The 18,215-nt window shown below is 36.8% G+C and overlaps 1 protein-coding gene across 8 annotated transcripts in view; it reads right to left on the reverse strand.

The window, feature by feature from the left end:
- The window catches only part of DLG2 (discs large MAGUK scaffold protein 2), a 1,053,001-nt gene that overhangs the window by 408,195 nt on the left and 626,591 nt on the right, over positions 1-18,215 (reverse strand). For all 8 annotated transcript variants that reach the window (XM_086739684.1, XM_086739682.1, XM_086739677.1 and 5 more), the window contains one exon: positions 2,808-2,858. In XM_086739684.1, the coding sequence (XP_086595810.1) occupies positions 2,808-2,858 (51 nt within the window). The remainder of the gene's footprint in view (positions 1-2,807; positions 2,859-18,215) is intronic.

Below are 18,215 nucleotides of genomic sequence, written 5' to 3' on the forward strand. Positions count from 1 at the left end.
TTGAAATGGTCTTTTTTTTTTTTTTTTAAAGAAAAGAGAATTTGTTTGATTTCTCTTAACTGAGTAATTGTGTTACTCAAGTAGGCCTTATGAGAGCTCTAAATGAGGATCATTTATGTAACAGTGATCCTCTTGGGCTGAGGGATTGGTGATGGTACCTGATAAGTGGTTGGCACAACTGAAGACGAGTAAAAGGAGAAGAGCATGCCATTAAGGCGGGGGCTGACAGAGATGTACTTACAACTTCCTTAGCTCCTGGAACAGCGCTTGATCAGCTTTAATGTGGATCTGCCTTACATCGTCTTTGCGAGCTCTCATTGAAGCCTTTTAAACTCAAAACCCCAAGTCTTGTTAAACTGTAAACTAGGACACAACATTGTAAATAGAAACAAATGAACAGCATTATGCCGAAGAGCAAAAATAAAAAAGCTTCCTACAGAAGCCCACTGTTTCCTTGCAGTCATTTCTTGGTACGACAGTCAAGTCTCAGCCAGCTCAGTGACACTCAGCAGGTTCTGCACCGTCCATTCCCCCAGCCCCTTAGCAGGGTTTCCTTTAGGCATTTTTGAGACCCTGCTGATCTGCTCCCCAGCTCCACATGAGATGCATTCTGTGAACATGCAGACAGTGGCCCTATGTTACCCCAAGGGATGGAACGGTCTCTTCATCCTGGGGCAAGGATCATGCCTAAGCCAGTAACTCTCTTCAGGAATACATCCCACAAATTCATGTCACCTATGGATGAAGGTGAGCTCCTACAATTTAATTAATGGTGTCCTTCCCAATTGTATAGGGACTGGGAGATGTTCTGAAGTAATCAATCCTTTATCATCCTCCCTTTCATTCTGCTATTTGAAAAAGGTAGCAAAGAGTGTCAAAGCCCTAATACACCTTCAACCAATTTATCTTTTACATTTTAACATCTTTTAAATTATATTGACTATTTCAAAATGTGGATACATGTCATGAAGAAAATATCTGATGGTTTTGGGGATGCAGAATTCTGTAAGTTGGATAACTGGACTTAAAATTGAAAGTTTATTACCAACTGATTGATATGGGCAAACTACATTTTTATCTCTCAACAGCAGCCACCTTAATACATTTTTCAGCGTTGGCATTAAATACAGAGAGATGATTTTCCATCTAATTTCTAAAAGTAGTTTTGTGGAAGAAAATGGGTAATCAACATGGAGAATGTCTTTCTTCTGAAAATGCTTTTAGTCTAACATAAATGACAGCTATTTAAAGGCAATCACTCGTGGTTTATATCTCACACAAAAACCAGCAGACACAGTACCCTGCCTTTGAGACAAAACACTGATACATGTGACAGAACATTTCAAGCAGTAATAATCAGAAGCCACAGATTCATAGCATCCAGAAAACAACCGAAACATCCTCTATTAAAATCTGTACCTTTCTTTGTTACTGTTCATCAGTCTTTAACTGATGTTATGTGGCATTATTTTGTGAATAACTACTTATCTGCGTCAGGCAGGTACAGGAGATGCAAATCACATTCGCTCTGCAGTATGTACACTGATAACTTACACATCTATTAAAAATAAAGTGGCTTTCAAAATATCACCCAGGAGGCATGTATTCTGTTCAGTGACCTTTGGAAACTCTAGTCCAATGAATAACTAGTGAAGCGCAAATAAGTTGAGAGACAGTAGATAAAAAGTGCCTATAACCTTATATAGTATCTGTTATGAGGATGGCTATGATAAAAAGATATATTGTTCTTTCATAATTTGCCAGAAAGAGCAAATAAAAGAGAATATAAACTTGTATCTCTTTAAGTTGAGTGGTTATGAGATTAATTATCCTGGACAATTAAAAATATAACATGCAGAAACAGTGCAATGACTTGTATAATCTAAGTATGTATTTAACGGTAGTTTGCTACCTTACAGGCATTTGTTCATATGGCATCAGTCACATCTTGGTAAATCTGGCCTTGCATTCAACATGTTATGTAAAAAGAAGCCTAGCTGTATTTGCTTCAAGATGATAAAACTTCCTATTATCAGGGTGTTGGTAGAATATTGAAGGAATTCAGCAATGCTATTCTTGCATCCGTTAGAAATCTTTGTAAGCACTATAATCCATGACAAAGCTGAGACTTTCTTTCTCACACAATATGCAGTCCATTTGGTCTTGTGGCAAAGAAAGTCCACAATCGAAAGAAAACAGCTATGTAACCAAAAAGCAAGGAAAACCCACCAAATCCAGGAAGATATGATGCAGCACAAATTTTAAATATATCTTTTTTTTTTTTTACTACTTGTGAACCACAGTACCAACAAAGCCTTCCCTGCCAGCCCTGCTTATAGATCACATAATTCAGACTTGCATAAACATATCCTTTACACATAGATATGGTCTACAGCTTCCATACAGTCACATTAAAAACACTTCTGCAATTTTTGTTTTATAGTTTAAGACTACATATCTTCTATTATGCACACATGCAAGGAAATCAAGGAGGTTAAAAGAAAAGGTTCCAGAATTCCAGTTCACAAGCTAAAAGGGAGTTACCAAGTCTTCCCAATAATCAAACACCTAGTCGAGCACTGACAGTTATGGGGGAGAAAAGCATTCTGGATACTGGTCTGCAAGTAGCTAGACCTGAAACTTCTTAAAAACAGGAAAGCCTTATCTGGTTGTATCACTCATAATTTCATAGTTTATTCAAAATAGAAATAATTTCATTCTTAACCACTTTTAAGTTAATAAGAAATGGCATTATTTTTATGAGATAATATTTTTTTTCCTATAGGAGAAGAAGAAATTATACTTACCCTCTCCAAAGTAATTTCTTCAAATTCATATTCAATTTCTGTTCCATTGACCTGAAGAAAATAAAATCAGAAAATCACTTAAATGCACATGGAAGGTAATTTCGCAGGGATACTGCACAGATATTCCAGTATTCCCGTATGATCAGTTTACTGAAGCATATTTTTCAACATATAGGTGAGGCTACCTAAATTATCCTACTTAGCTCCCCCTTCTCTTGAATGGGATGTAATCAAGCCTATAAACTTGAACACAGTAAAGTTTCACGATGTAAAACACTGAAATAACGGATAACTAAGTCACTTACATAATATGGCTGATATTTGATACAGCGTGTTCGTGGACTTTGTGGAAATGTTTAAATAGTTTCCAATATAATAGTTTCATGTCAAAAATAGAAGACCTGTTTCTAAAAATTATTCTCATAAATGGAAGAAAGATTAATTATTCATTGCCTTACAAGCTCTAATTTACTCTGCAATAAAAACCAGACAGGAAATTCATAGTACTTACGTAAAAATAACTCACTGATACATATACTGAAATACATCTTGTTTACTATATTAACCTAGGGCAAGAACATGACAGAGGACCTTTGCAATAGACAGCTGGATGGCAAAAAGGCACAAAATGTTAATGCAATTTTTACGCTGAGTTCCAGTGTCAAAATAAATTAAGCTACAAAATGTAGAGCACCAAAATGGATTGCACTGGACAAGAAATCTATCAGCTGAAGACATGACACTGATTTACGTAGTATTCCGAAACCTTGTTCCAGTCTGACATGGATTTTTTCTGTCCCTCTAGGCAACTCACTTAACATCCCTTTCTTAGTTTCCTGATTTCTTAAATGGGCAGAGTACCACATCTCAGAAAGCTACAAAGGCTGACTATATTATAGGTAAAGTGCATAGTAATGAAAACACCTCTATTATTAAAATCTCAGAATTTCAAAGTGTTCCTTAGCTACATCTAGTCAGCAATTTTTTTTTTTTTATTTGGCCAGAAAATATTGATTAATCAAAAATAAAAGACACTGCCCATGAATCATGCTGGTTTAGTTTTTGTGATTACAGGATATTTCCTGGAAAATAGTTTTGTTTTAGTGTTTTAATGAAAAAAAAAAAAGTAAGAGAAAAACTGAAGTGAAGCATTAGGATTGACCTAATCTTGGAGGAACAAATTTGTTATTTCTCAGAACAAGAACATTTATTACTCCTCCTCACTCCCAGCTGTTAATTTTCTATATTAGCTTTCTAACTGCAATCAGAAAATACCGTACACAAATCATTCTTTGTCTAGTTAAGCACCTTTCAAATGTAATTAGGTACTTCTCTGGCAAATAATATAACTAGGAACATGTATCTACCAAACAAAAGCTTCCTATAAAAGCCAACAACTATTTAATTTGTCTACAATTCAAGATCTGATAAACCATGAAATCAGTAACACAGTCCCCAGAATCAGTTCAAAAGGAAGGAAGGAGAGGGAGAAAAAATCCAAACAAATAACCCATGCTTAACAATGAAATGAAAACACAGCATCAATGAATAAAATATTTAATTCATACATAATATTTGTATTTTTTACATTCTTACAATCTGGTAATCACATTACATTACACTAAAACCAGATAGGAACAAAAAATTTTACTATAGGATATTTTCCCTTTCGATGTTATCACTTCAGTGCTTTCTGCATAGACTCTTCTATTAATACAGGCAACTTACTAGGTACGAACAACTTTATAGCTGTTCCATTTTTTGTCCTTTCTTGTCTAATGATAATGAAATCAAAGCTATCTATTAGTCTCTGTTTTCATGAACTTCTCTTTTATCTTAGGTTGGTGGATAGCTCTGATCTATGTCTTCAATTTCTCAGTCTTGCTCTATAAAGCTGTCTTTGCTTCACTGCTTATAATCACTTTTCCTTTGCATTAAAAACTCGTTAGTGCAGCAAAATGGGAAAAAGAGGGACATGAGAAGTGAGCAACCTCTGTATAAAGATGAAAGGAGAAAACACAAGCTGAATACTCAATTTGTATTTGCACACAAACAGTATCGTGATTATGATCATCCGAGGGGTTTCTTTTATCATCCACAGTCACGATTCCAAAAAGGTCTTCAGTTCAAATCACCATTAATCGCAGCAAAGATCCATTATCAGGTTCCATAGCAGCAGGGATGATGTGACTTAAAAAGCTGACCTTGATCCAACTCCTTTTGTTATTTAAGCATATATATCCACATATGCAGTTCACTGCCCTGTTTTTCTTGCTTGCTGCTCAGAAGACCAATGCAGTTATTTTGTAAAGGACCTAATAAGATATTGCATCTACCTGAGGCAGGTGGAATGATGATGTATGCAGTACCATTCCTTGCTAGCACCATTTTATTTCGTATTTAGACTCTCTGGCTGCACCTACGCTGCTAAATTAGCGTAAATTTTCAGCCAAGTCTCAGTGCTTGAGGCTGTTTCTGTCTGGATCCTGTTGGAAACAAATAGCCAAGGAGTGAGCCAACAGTTAAGCACAAGGAGAATCGTGGCTCCAGAGCTGGAACTGGCTTCTCGGTCCTCTCATTTAGCAGCATACAGGCATACCCTCTGTTTTTATCCATTTTAACTTGACAGTCTCTGGCCTGACAAACCACCTAAACAAGATGTCTGAACCTGCAACTTCCATTTCTTGCTAGTAGTGGGAATTTGTTCCTGTATCTGCCTTTACATGAGTTTTCTGAATTCTGCTCTTATATCAGCTTGCAGCAAGAACACAGAGCAAAATTTATGATGGTCTCTATGGTTTTAAATAGCTATGAAAAAGCCCAAACTTTTTCATATGGTTTTCTCTTCCCCTCCACAGCTAAATAAATCATCAATATTTCTAAGTCGATTTGGGAATATTATTTTGCATCATTCAGGTGTGCAAAGTTGACAACAGATATCTTTAATCTCAAGTAAATTTTTATATTTACAATGCTGAAATGTGAAGTAGTCATCTAGCTCTCTTTATACTCAGTGAACAGAAACAGGCACTTGTAGGTCTTAATTCATTTCATCCTGCACTAGAAATCTCAGGTAGGTTAGATGAATTGTGCCCCTGGGGCTTCCTTTCACTAAGTACAAACAGAGTCTAAAAAAGATGTGTAAAGTTTGGTGAGCACTTGCCTTAAATCTGTTTTCTCTGCATTACTCCTAACTGTAGACCAGCAACAAAGTTCTGCCTAAGGGCTGCCGTATGTCTTTCATAATTATACACCAGTGAAAGGCCAGATCTCTGGTTTAGCAGCTTTTCTGATTGTTTTTTTTGGGCTTGTCTGCACCTGTAACTGTCAGCACATATACAGCATGATATCCAGAACCTGCTTGCACACGTCCAACCAGTTAGGATGTCCACAAGGAACAATTCAGTCTCTCCCCTTTTCCAAAAGCTCAAAGTCAAGATACACTGCTGTTGGCTTCCCTCTCTGATTCGGGACTCTGACATTCCCTCTTCAGAGAAAGAGTGCTTAACGACACCCGTGACAGTAACAGGCCCAGAGGACTCTGGCAGAAGTGGGTAAGAAGTGCACAAGATGAGGTCCATGGGAGGACGCAATCAAGCAAGTCCCTTCTCCAAGGCACAGAGTCTGGAATCAAAATGTGTCTCATCCAGGAAGATGATTTATTTCCAGCAGAACAAAAAAAGGTACTGTTGACCAAGACAAAATACATAAGTGCAACATAAGAAACAGGTCCACATGAAAACTTTAAATAACTTTGAGAGTCTTTGATGCCCTGTTGCTCAGGAACGTACACTTCTGATGTAAGAAGGCTTCTCGCTCTCCTGACCTCAGATATGTTCATGATCCAGAGTGTGATGAACTTACAGCCCCTGGAGAATAAGTTACCATAACTCAGTTCCCAAAGTTTAAAGCTACTGCTTGCAAAAGCAAGGTAACAGCTGCCTTTCAGTTACAGCCACATCTGTTATACTGGAGGACTCTCACAAACTTTTGACAAGAAAATGTCTTTAAGAAAGAGATTTAATATATGGTAACTATCTAGATTACAGCATCCAAGAGAGATTTCCTGGGAAGCTCTAATGACTACTACAGTTCAGTTATTTTTCTAAGAAGAAAGCACTGGTCATCTTCAGATGACACTTTCTTTCAGGAGGATGAGAAGTAAGAAACAGGTAAAAAGAACTTTTTATATACTATTTTCTGAAAAACCTGAAATAAAGCCAGCACACAGAACACCAAAATTAAGACCTGACAAACTCAGGTTTGTTTGTTCCTTTACATGAAGAATTTTACTTTGACTTTCCAGGAAGTTTCTCTTGTTCAGTGCAGTTTAAGGATGACATAAGCAGCTGAAGTAGTACCTTAATGAAAATCAGTTCTACAGCTTATGATAGATTCCCCAGACCTTCGAGAACAACATTCTGTTGGGTTTTTAATATTCACATACTCTGTCACTTGTTAATACTCTTATAGATAAGTTTTTTTTCTAATAATAATAATATTTTGATATTATTTTAATACTTCTGCAATTATTTGCTGTGATAGACCTGTTTACACTCAAACAAATAAGCACTGCCTAATTCTTTCTTGCTATACTTCTACACGTGTGTCACTGCATCCACCCACTCAGTAAGAAAAAGATGTCATCATACGAATTTAATGATAAGAACTGTATCACAATAGTGGCAACAGCATCAAAACACTGACAATATATACAACTGTAATATTTCAAGACCACTGCACCTATTCTTTCTAATAAAATTGATGTCATGAGTTGTTTGTTATGTTTAGTCCTATTTTCAAGAAGACTGTTTTGCCTAAAAATTACAACATCTGTAGACTTTTATTACAAACAAAACTGCCTTTAATTTTTTTTAATTGGATATTGTTTTTCCACTGTCTTCAAGAAAGAAGACTGCTTCTACTTTTATTATCATGTGCATAGGAAGGTAACTACCCTGCCATTGATTTTCACTCAATGTGCAAATTTTATTCTTTTGGCTGTATGGTTTTACCAGTTGCGTAACCACCCAAACCTCACTAGACTACATGATTGTCAGATTCTTGTTGAGCAGGTAACCTTTGGACTTATTTGTCCTTTAACAATGTCCAATTTGCTGCATAATTAAGACAGTCAATTTTACATTTCAGAAACATCAAGACCATTTGGGTAATTTAACAAGTATAGAGATCACTAAAGAGTGATCTTTATTTAGCCCTTTGTAGTCTCCAAATTTAGGTAATTTCTTCATTAATTGTCAATGTTTCCTTATTGTTTTCAAGAAAACTGCTGATGTCCTTTTGAGATTGTTTTCTAAGACTGCTAAACATTTCCTTTCTCACTGCATGTAGACATACAGAAACAGTTTCCCACGTTCTCTGATTTAAAATACGGTGATTTTGTATTTTCAGATTGTCCTACAGAGGCTGACAAAGTTTTTCATGCTACTATTCTTTATCTAAGGGGGTGAGTGCATTTCATAGGCTTTTCCTACAAGATACCCCACATCTATTTTAAATCACAGTGCATAACTAAGCCCAATTCCTTATTTTCACCCATATTTCCTTTAGGAAACAGGGACAATATGTTAAACTCTTTGAATGAAAATTTACCATAAGCCAAAACTTTCTTGTCGTAATATGACTGTTCTGGTACAAAAAGTGAAACATCATATGGTTTTGAAATAATTTTATACTTTATCAGGAATAGGTCTTACAGCATATGTGCAATGGATTTGTGGATTCTTCCACAGATGCCTGCAGAGCACTCGACCGCCACTCATTGCACATCCTTTAGGGAAGCTCTCCCCCTCGACACGCAACTAGCAGAGCTCCAAGAAGCCAAATCTAGTTCTTGGTCAACACCTGTAAAGATCTGTAGCATAGTCATGGTCAACTTGTACCTTGCTCAAAGGGTGCTTTTTCTTTTTGCTCATTCTTTTCTTAGATGTCTCCTATATCCTTCTCCAGGTCTCAAATTTTAGGCAGCCTTCTTCTTCACTGTTTGTGTACCATACTCATCCTTTCCTCTCTTTCTTCCTCCCTTGCCGTTACCCTTGGTTTTCTTGTTTTCATTCTCTTAGAGAATATACTCATTTAGCAAGTAACCAGTATTACTCTTCTCTGGTTGATTCTTAGATCCCTAATTTTATCTTACCCTACCTTATTTCTCAAATCTTGTCCAGAACAAAATAATGTTTTCTATATGACTTGTGTATCATCATCCCCTAGTACTAATCACAACTTCTCGTGTCTCCACCTCAGCCTCCACTGCTTCCTCTGATTTGCATTCTTTTCACGGTTTTAACTTGTTTCTCCCTTCATACTACCTCCAAATATGTGCTTTTCTCTCTCACATAGAGAGGCACACACATACATACCGAATTAAACATGCTTTATCTAATCCCACTTCATCCAAAGCATTATTAATGATTAGCTTTCCACCCTCTCATCTTGTCCAACTTAACTTTTAACATAATCTTCTCCCTCAACTCCTATTAAGTCACTCATACACTCCGTACACCTTGATTCCTTTACTTAATATGTTCACCTGCTTAAGCATAGTTTCAAAATCTCATCCAAATAAGGGATTCTCTTCTGGTTTCCCCTACTTGCTTCTCTCACTCCTCACAATCCTTTCCCCTCTTCAGCAACAATCTAGAATTTTTTTTAAGCTGTTTTGTCTCTACAGATCCGATACTTTCCACAGTCTGAAAAACACAGATCTTATACTCTTCTCCTAGATAGTCTGTTATTTTATTTAGCTTAGATGGTATGTGATAACTATTTGTCCTTCACAATATAAGCCAAAACATTTTCCTTCATCTTCTCTTCATTTTATCTGTATTCTGGGGTTGGCTATATACACCACAGAAGGAAAGTGCCTATATGCTTGTAAGTGTAAGCACGCGATACGCCTAATGCAGATCCATCGCAGAACTCCCAGCTTCATAAACATAATCCATGGAGCAGGTCAGACCAGAGATCATGATTTCAAATGAGCTTCACGGTAAATGGAAATGAAATGACATCCATGCGTGAATTCTGTTTAGGCTAACACTTCCAAATTGTACAAAATTGCTATCAACTAAAGAAGCAAAATGCAAATTTCAGCTTTTGTACCTTCTCTCTTACACTAAAATAAATTCATATGCCATCATATTAGCTACCTAACAGTAGAAATCTCAGTTAAGCAGCCGCCTAGGCTTTTTTCCCCTAGCACTGGAGAGAGGAATCAAGAGGGGGTGATTTATGTCATATTCCTTAATCTTCAGATGGAATTGCATTTGAGGAATCTGTGCCTGCCCACTGACTGCAAAGAGATGCTTTAGACTTATAGGATTTGAATCCTAAAAAAATAATTTTGTAAAATTCCTTATATCTGTGTATTTTAAATTTATAATATACATCAGTGAAGGAATTTGAAACAGCGTATTCCAGAGAACTGGATGAAGTTCTTTCTTTCCACAAAATTACATGATTTCTTGTGCAACCCACGTCGTTTACTATACGCCTTCAGAAGTTCACAGACACCCTGCCTTTCATTTTCTTCTGTTCTTCTGCCATTGCTGACACCCTAACATATGAGTTATCATAAACTCTCAGTTTTTCATGTTCCTATAGCTCTGGCCCATTTCAGTTTTAGAAAAAATCCATCAAACTTTCAAACAGTCTGAACAGTTCATACATTTCTAGAAATTATTTTCCTGTGTAATATTTCATTCTATGCACAAGATATATAAAAATGGAAAATTGCCATTGCTTGATTGACCGTATTTCATCAACAAAGATTATGAAGTACTTGTAACTTGGGACTTACAAGGTTATTTTAATAATGCTTAATACTGTAATTTGTATAATTTCATTTAAAAGGTTGGTAACTTTAGTTAGTGTTTAAAAGGCAAAAATTAATACATAAACTGTGGGTCAAGTTTGATTCATTAAACACTTAAGATAAAATTTTCTCTCAGTTTTTATGGAGAAATCAATAGCATACTAACTGACAAAATTTTAGGCAAGGAAAGAATAGCAATATTTTACTGTGTTCTTTGATATCCGTGACATGTTTATGTAGCAATCATAGTGAAATATATACAATATACATAATGGGCATGCCCCATTTCCTCAATAAATAAATATACAAACAACATAATCTAATTTCTTGCAATTTGTTAAATGAATGTGCTCTGACTCATATTTTTTGTGCCTAAAATTGTCTCCCAGTACTTTTGTTTACCTTTGAGAGTTAATACTCCCCTCCCTGCTCTCTCATCCCATTGCCTATGAACAAACCACAATCAATGAATTCTCTTGGGTTCTTTTCTTCGCGTGTGTTAACTCTAGCGCAAGTATTGAAAGCTAAACTCTACTCCCAGTAACACTGGTGCAATCCCATTGGTGTCACTGAGTATAACTGATGTTACATTTATTCATCTTATACCTGCAGGAGGGAGCAGACCTGAAAAGGTAAAGAAGATACTTGTACAAATAATAAAAATGAGTAATAAGGAATACTCACATAAATAAAGTATATGTACATTTATAAAGAAAGGTATCCCACAGGACAAGCATGAATCACTTGCTTTACAAGAATTTTTACAGCAGCAGAAAGGTTCACTATTTCTCTTAAAATCTTGGAAGACTATTTAGTGTATGTATGGGCAGGGAGCCACCGTCCTCTGCTCTCTACAACTAAGAGCATAACAGAATAGCTCCCTGATGCCCAATTAATTTTGCTGCAGAAAAAAAGAAAAAACAACAATCTGAATAGCTGAGACAAAATCAAAGTGGTTTTGTGCTCCTCCTCACAAGATTAGGGAAAGAAACTTGATATAACTTGTTCACAAGGATTAACAGTGCACACCCTGAGATGCAGCTAACACAGCACAACTGATCGTTACCAGTTACAATCAAAGCCTAGCCAAAATGTAGCAAATTGTTCCAAACGCTTCTCAGCTTTCTTGATAGGAAAAACTGTTTTGCATCAATCTGAGTGAAATTTCAGTTTTTCGTATGTGTATATGTGTCCTGTTTGTGTGTGCGCTTACTGGGAATACAGGCTCAGCCTTGCTACTTGTTGGAGATTGCAGCGTGGATTTGCAGCAGCCGTGCCTCCATCAGGCTACCAAATTCAGCAATCCTCTAACATCTTGTAATAATTCATGCAAATATAGTATTTTTTGCTGTCACAGACTACAACACAATGCAAGGCTGAACTGAGAAAAATATTGTTTAACTTTGCAGGCTCATATTCATTGCTATGTACCTCTGATTTTCACCAAAGCAGAAAAATGAAAAATGTGACAGGGAAGCTATTCTCAATCTTTTTGAGTAATTCTTCACCGAGAATTGGCAGGGAAAGAACAATGGCTGGAAAGACACCTGGAAATAAGAAACTGCGCTCAAAGTGTGTATGATGACAAACTATATACAATGTTAAAGCTTTAAGTTTAGTGAAGCAGGGGAATGGCTACAAAACATAAATTAACTAGGTTTTATGTACAGCCAAAAATAAAAAAGATGTGGAATTCAAGAACTGGGTAGAAAGTCCAGTATCATTTGTTTTCCTCCAGTAGGTCTGCACAGAGATAAGGTTCATTGAGAGATGTAATTGAAACGGGGGTGCCCAGCCCTGACTAAAGACCAGCCTGTCTTATTGATGAGATTAGTCTCCTTAAGTCATAAGATTGGCTCCTGGAGCACCTTTTGAAAGAAAGATGCTCATCTTTCAACAATGTCAAGAAATATGAGAAAACGTTCCATAAATTAGAATATATTTGTGTCCTTCTACATGAACACCAAATGCCTGGAGAATGAAAGAGAAGCACTTCTCTGACTTATTTTACAAACAAACCTCAAAGTAATATACAATGCCTCTAAAAATAAATGAAACAGTATTGAAAGCACCAGCTGCAAACTACTGTCATCCTCTGGGGGAATAAAAAGAGGTCATATGGACAGTTGGAGACTTTTAGAATTTATAGAGTAAGAGAGCACTATTAAGATAACAGCAATCTGCTTCTGCTAAAGAGAAAGATGATGGTGAAATCAGAGTGATTAATGAAAATTCTACTCTGCACATTATATGAAAAATTATTATAGCTCAATAGTTTCAAGATAAACCCAATGTGCTATGCTCACCTTTCCATCACCTTTCCAAAGTCTAAGTCCTGAATTTGGACATTATACAAGATTAATTCTGTTATGACCACACTACTGCCCAATTAAGCTGTGTAAAGAATGAAATAATACATTTGCCAAAATGCAATAAAGTGAAGGTTTTGGCTTAGCTAACCTAAAACATAACATATTCAGCACAAATAGTTTATGACTAAAAAGAATCCAAAGTTTTAAACTATTGTTATCTTTTTGCAGAAAAATTTACAGGCACAAATCACTCAACAGCTCATTGAATATGTTAATGTAAGATAAAAAAAAGGCACCTCAGATGTCATTTATTTTTATTAATAATCTCCACAAAGTGGAAATTTATCTCATGTAGGCATCTTTAATTTCCTTTACCCTCAAACTAAGTCAATCTTCTATATAAAATTATAAGACCTGGGATTTTGAAGATCAGGAAACCAGACATTGTCTGTGGTATATCTGGGTTTGCTCCTGTATGCAAGAAAGCTAGGTCATCTAAACACTGATTGAAAATATAATTTACCATTGAGGCTGATTCACCAGATCACTGCACCAAAAGTAGCACAGGTTTTTATTATGTAAAATGTGGATTAGAAATCAGTCACATTCCAAAACAGTCAACACTCACAACTGGCAACAGCAGGGACTTTGCTTCAGAATATTTCTTGAAACTGTGCTGAAGGTGTGTTAGTTTTACAGCATGGATCAGCTAATCTCTGGCTAACCATGGGAGAAAATGAGAGACAGTTTAAATGGTTAATTTTGTATTTTTATTAAAGCAAAATTGAGTTCATTCAGATTTATTTATATTGCTGTAGGAAAAGAGTGAGAACATTCTGCAGCTATTCTAAAATTTTTAAAAAGTTACCATAAAAAATGTGAAAAAACTCTCCTACAAAAACTGCAGTGGATTATGTTAAGAGCAATACATAAAAGATTATAAGGGAAGGAAATCTTTTCTATCCAATGTTATTACTAATGTTGCATTATGTACTGCCAGGATAACAACAACTTTGCCTTGGCTGAACTTTAAGAGGTAGTTTGCAAAGCAAAACATCAATCAATTCTAGACATAAAAAATAAATAGCCATAAAATTACAAAGAAGGGTTCTCGTAAAATACTTTCCAGATATATCTCATTTTAAAGGACTGAAGCATTAAGCCCTTCCATTTCCAATAAGATATGAAACTAATATTTTTCTTCTCCATTTTTCATCAAAAATAGTTTTCTCTTCAGAGAAAATAGAGTAGTTAGTTTCTCTTTCCTTCATAGGTTATCCAGAGTCAAAGAAATATGTCTGTCTCTGACAACAGCACTCTAAATTTTGCCTAACTGATGTCTGAAGTCCTCCAAAATGAAGTCTTATGGAACAGGAAAGCTCATTCTTCCTTTTGTGTAATTAAAACTACTTAGATAATGATATCTGTGCTAAATCTCCTTTTGCTTTTGAAAACAGATTTCAGTTAAGTTCTGCAGCTTTCTAATACAGTGAAATCTAACTACAAGTGCCACTGTTTCAAAGCACTCTATAGATAAGTAATTATTCACTTGTACTCTTCATTTCCCAATTCAGTTCAGAACTGTGACTTCATGACAAAGTAATTCAGAATTGCCGTAGTTTAGCCCCACTTGGGACCAAGCTACACAGTCTCTCCATCACTTCTCCCACCCTCCAAGGGAATGGGGGAGAGGTAATATAAGAAAAAGGCTCAAGGTTTGAGATAAGGACAGGGAGAGATTATTGAAGTTACCATTATGGGCAAAACAGACTCGACTTGGAGAAAACTATTCATTTAAAATTAAAACCAAAGCAGGATAATGAGAAATATAACAAAACCAACTTCCCCTCACCCCTCCCTCTTCCCAGGCTTAACTTCATTCTGAATTATCTCCAACCTCCTTCCCCATTCCGAGCAGCACAGGGTGGAAGCTGGAATGGGGGGTAAGGTCAGTTTATCACACGTTGCTTGATGCCGCTCCCTCCTCAGGGGAAGAACTCCTCACATTCCTCCCCTGCTCCAGTGTGGGGGCCCCTCCCACGGGCCACAGTCCTTCAGGAACTGGTCTGACATGGGTCGTTTTTCCATGGAGTCCAGTCCCTCAGGATCCAGCTGCCCCAGCACAGGCCCTCCACAGGCATCCACCTGCCCCGGCATGGGGTCCTCCACAGGCTGCAGGTGGATCTCAGCTCCTCCGTGGGCCTCCATGGGCTGCACCACGGGCTGCAGGGGAATCTCTGCCGGGAGCAGCATTACTGCTCCCCCTCCTTCTGCACTGACCTTGGCATCTGCAGCCATTCCTCTCACAAGAAATTCTTCACAAGCGGCTCAGGCAGATGCCTCTCACGATCTCTTCACATCTCCTCTCCTCTCCACTTCTTGCAGCCGGGCTGGGCCAAGTTGGGCCAAGACGGCTGCCCGGCGGGAGGCCAGAGGGTGAGGCCTGCAAGGCCCATGAGGCTCGCACCTCCCCCTCTCTGCCCCTGCTTCAGCTTCTTCACACCTTCTTCTTCTTCCTTTTTCTTTATTTTTCCCCTTTTTAAATACATTATCACGGAACATTCCGTTAACAATTGGCTCGCCCTGGCCAGCAGCGGGTCCGCTCTAGACCCGGCCAAGTCCACTGAACAAAGGAGAAACTTCTATCAGCTTCTTACAGAAGCTGCCACTGTAGCCTCCCCTGCTACACAAAACCAGCACAAGAATAAAGATATAATTGTGCAAAAACAGTAAGAAAAAAGAATAAAAACAAAAAAAACCCAAGCATTTATGGAAAACAATGAGTTTGATCACTTAAGATCATCGATTGTACTATAAAAGTCTATTTTCAAGAGGTTTTTTTAACGGCTAGATCCTTGCAGACCAACACACCTTACTGATTTTGGATTACTGGCACAAAATCCAGTAATGTTAACTGTGGGTCTGTAGTGTAATATATCATAAATGACACAAAAGCAAATACTAATTCAAGGCCAGGGAAAGTAAGACAAAAACAAATTTAAGGTACATTTAATTTAGATCAGTTCGGGCCATGCAATTCTACGCTGACTCAAATCTCCAAGTGCTTCAAACAACTCTAAGGAACATACCCTGCATTCTACAGCACATCCAACCTCATGGACAAATTATCTTGGATGAATTAAAAATGAAATAATAGCTGGGAGTAGAGGAGTAGTATGAACACACACCTCCACACTCACAAAATTATATATGATTTTTCTCCGAGTGACAAAAATAACCGACAGAGCAGTGCCGTGCTGGCTTCCCCACAGTAGAGACTACGAGGATGAGAAGAGTGGCCCAACAGGAACAGACTCACAGGGCAGAGCCATTGCAAAAGCAAAGCAGGGTACCTCTTTCAGGGGGTTTATTTCGGTGTGGTCCAAAGGATGGAGTGCCTGATAGTGGTTAGAGGGTATCCAGAGGCCTGCTGTCAGGTTTAGTTTTTTGTCAGAAAGTCTGCTTCATAAGCTCCAGTGTGTGAACTACAGACTGGTAAATAGAGGGAATTCACTTCTCAAGCACACCCAGGATCTGGACTAAAATGCTAAAGAACATACAGTCTAAGTAGCCCAAATATAAAAAAAAAAATACAAGGTATTCCACATTTTCTATGCTGTATCTAACTGAAGCAGGGGGACACAGAGAAGTGTATGATATGCCTGCTCTTTACAGTTCAATAAGCTCCTCTCTCACAGTCTACTAACGACAATGTTTCAATCAGATGTCTACAGAAAGAACTTCTTGATTGAATCTAAAGGCCAGGGTTATTCACAGGCAATTGAAAATTGAAAGTATTATAATGTTGCAGAATAGAAGTGTGAAGAAGTAATTAGATACGTGTCCAAGGGATGCTTTTACTTGATGGATTGACAGGATGTTGGTATTTCTACCTACATCCAGACACAATGAAGATTTTCTTCTGATGTGTTATGTAATATGATATGTAGCACTCAAATCAGCAAAGTAGTGCTCATTCCTGAGGAAAAGAAAAGAAATCCCCTCAAATCTTGAAGTTATTTTAATTTAGAGAGTTGCTTTTCCCCCTAGTTAAAAATTATGACTTTCATGAGCCTTAAATATTCAAAATTCCATCCAGATTTTAAAAAAGAAACCCAGTAAAAACAATTACATTTTTTACTGCAAAATCACTTTGGCATCTTTTGTAAAGGTGTTTCTTTCTAAAATGATATATTTTAGAAGAAAACTTTTAACTATTGGACCTGATGATCTTAAAGGTCTTTTCCAGCCAAAATGATTCTATGAAATATATTGATTTTCAGGCAGAAAAGAAAAAGGATATGAAATAGACACAAAATATATCAGATTCATAAGATCAATTCTGTACTTTTCCTCTGGGTTTTGGACAGCAACAACATATTTTTCTGCTATCCATCATACTAAAATCCATTTAAGTCATCAGATGGCAGGATAAATATTTTTCTGGTTTTGCATTAGTCTTGTGTTATGTAGCACCTTTTTCACTAACGATCTCAAAATATTTTAGAAGTATGATGTAAACAAATCCTGTCAATACTGCTATTATAAAAGAAAAATCTTTTGTCCCACTGCAGAAACGATGACATGCAGAACACAGTAGCATTTGCCAGGGCAAACAACAATGCTGTGATACAATTCAAGGGCCAGAACAGAGAGGCCAAATCACAGCAGTTTTTATAAACTAGCACAGAGCTCTGCCCGATTTAGCTTTTCCATTGTAATCCACATTAACTGACAGACTGAAAGATATGTATAAACAACAAACAAACAAACCTGGTGCTTAACAATCTGTAAAACATAAGAGTCATTTGAGATAATAAGATGTGCAATCTGACTTTCAAAACTATGATCAAGTAATTAAGAATGAAGCAACAAATTTATTCTGAAGAGAAGTCAATGGGAAAATAGATATATATATATACTTACATGTCGATATTTGTATTTAAAACACTCATTAATAAAATGTCCCGACTTCAAGAGCTCTACAGCTTTGTGAAAATTCAGATCCTACCCTTTTATACAAGAATTTGTTTTTACTCTTCTATTACCACTGTCTTCAAAAATTTGCTCATCAGTCGTAGTTATATATGAGATTTAATATTCACTATGTAATGCCATATGAAATATGCTTTATTGTAGAAATTATAAGGCCAATTCTCTCCTTCAATTTACTTATTTAGGTCTAGGCTGCACCTACATTCATATTATCCAATAAAAGCCCTTAGAGATGATAGAATCATAGAATAGTTAGGGTTGGAAGGG

Source organism: Chlamydotis macqueenii, chromosome 1 (genome assembly GCF_036417535.1).
Source record: "Chlamydotis macqueenii isolate bChlMac1 chromosome 1, bChlMac1.mat, whole genome shotgun sequence".
NCBI lineage: Eukaryota > Metazoa > Chordata > Aves > Otidiformes > Otididae > Chlamydotis > Chlamydotis macqueenii.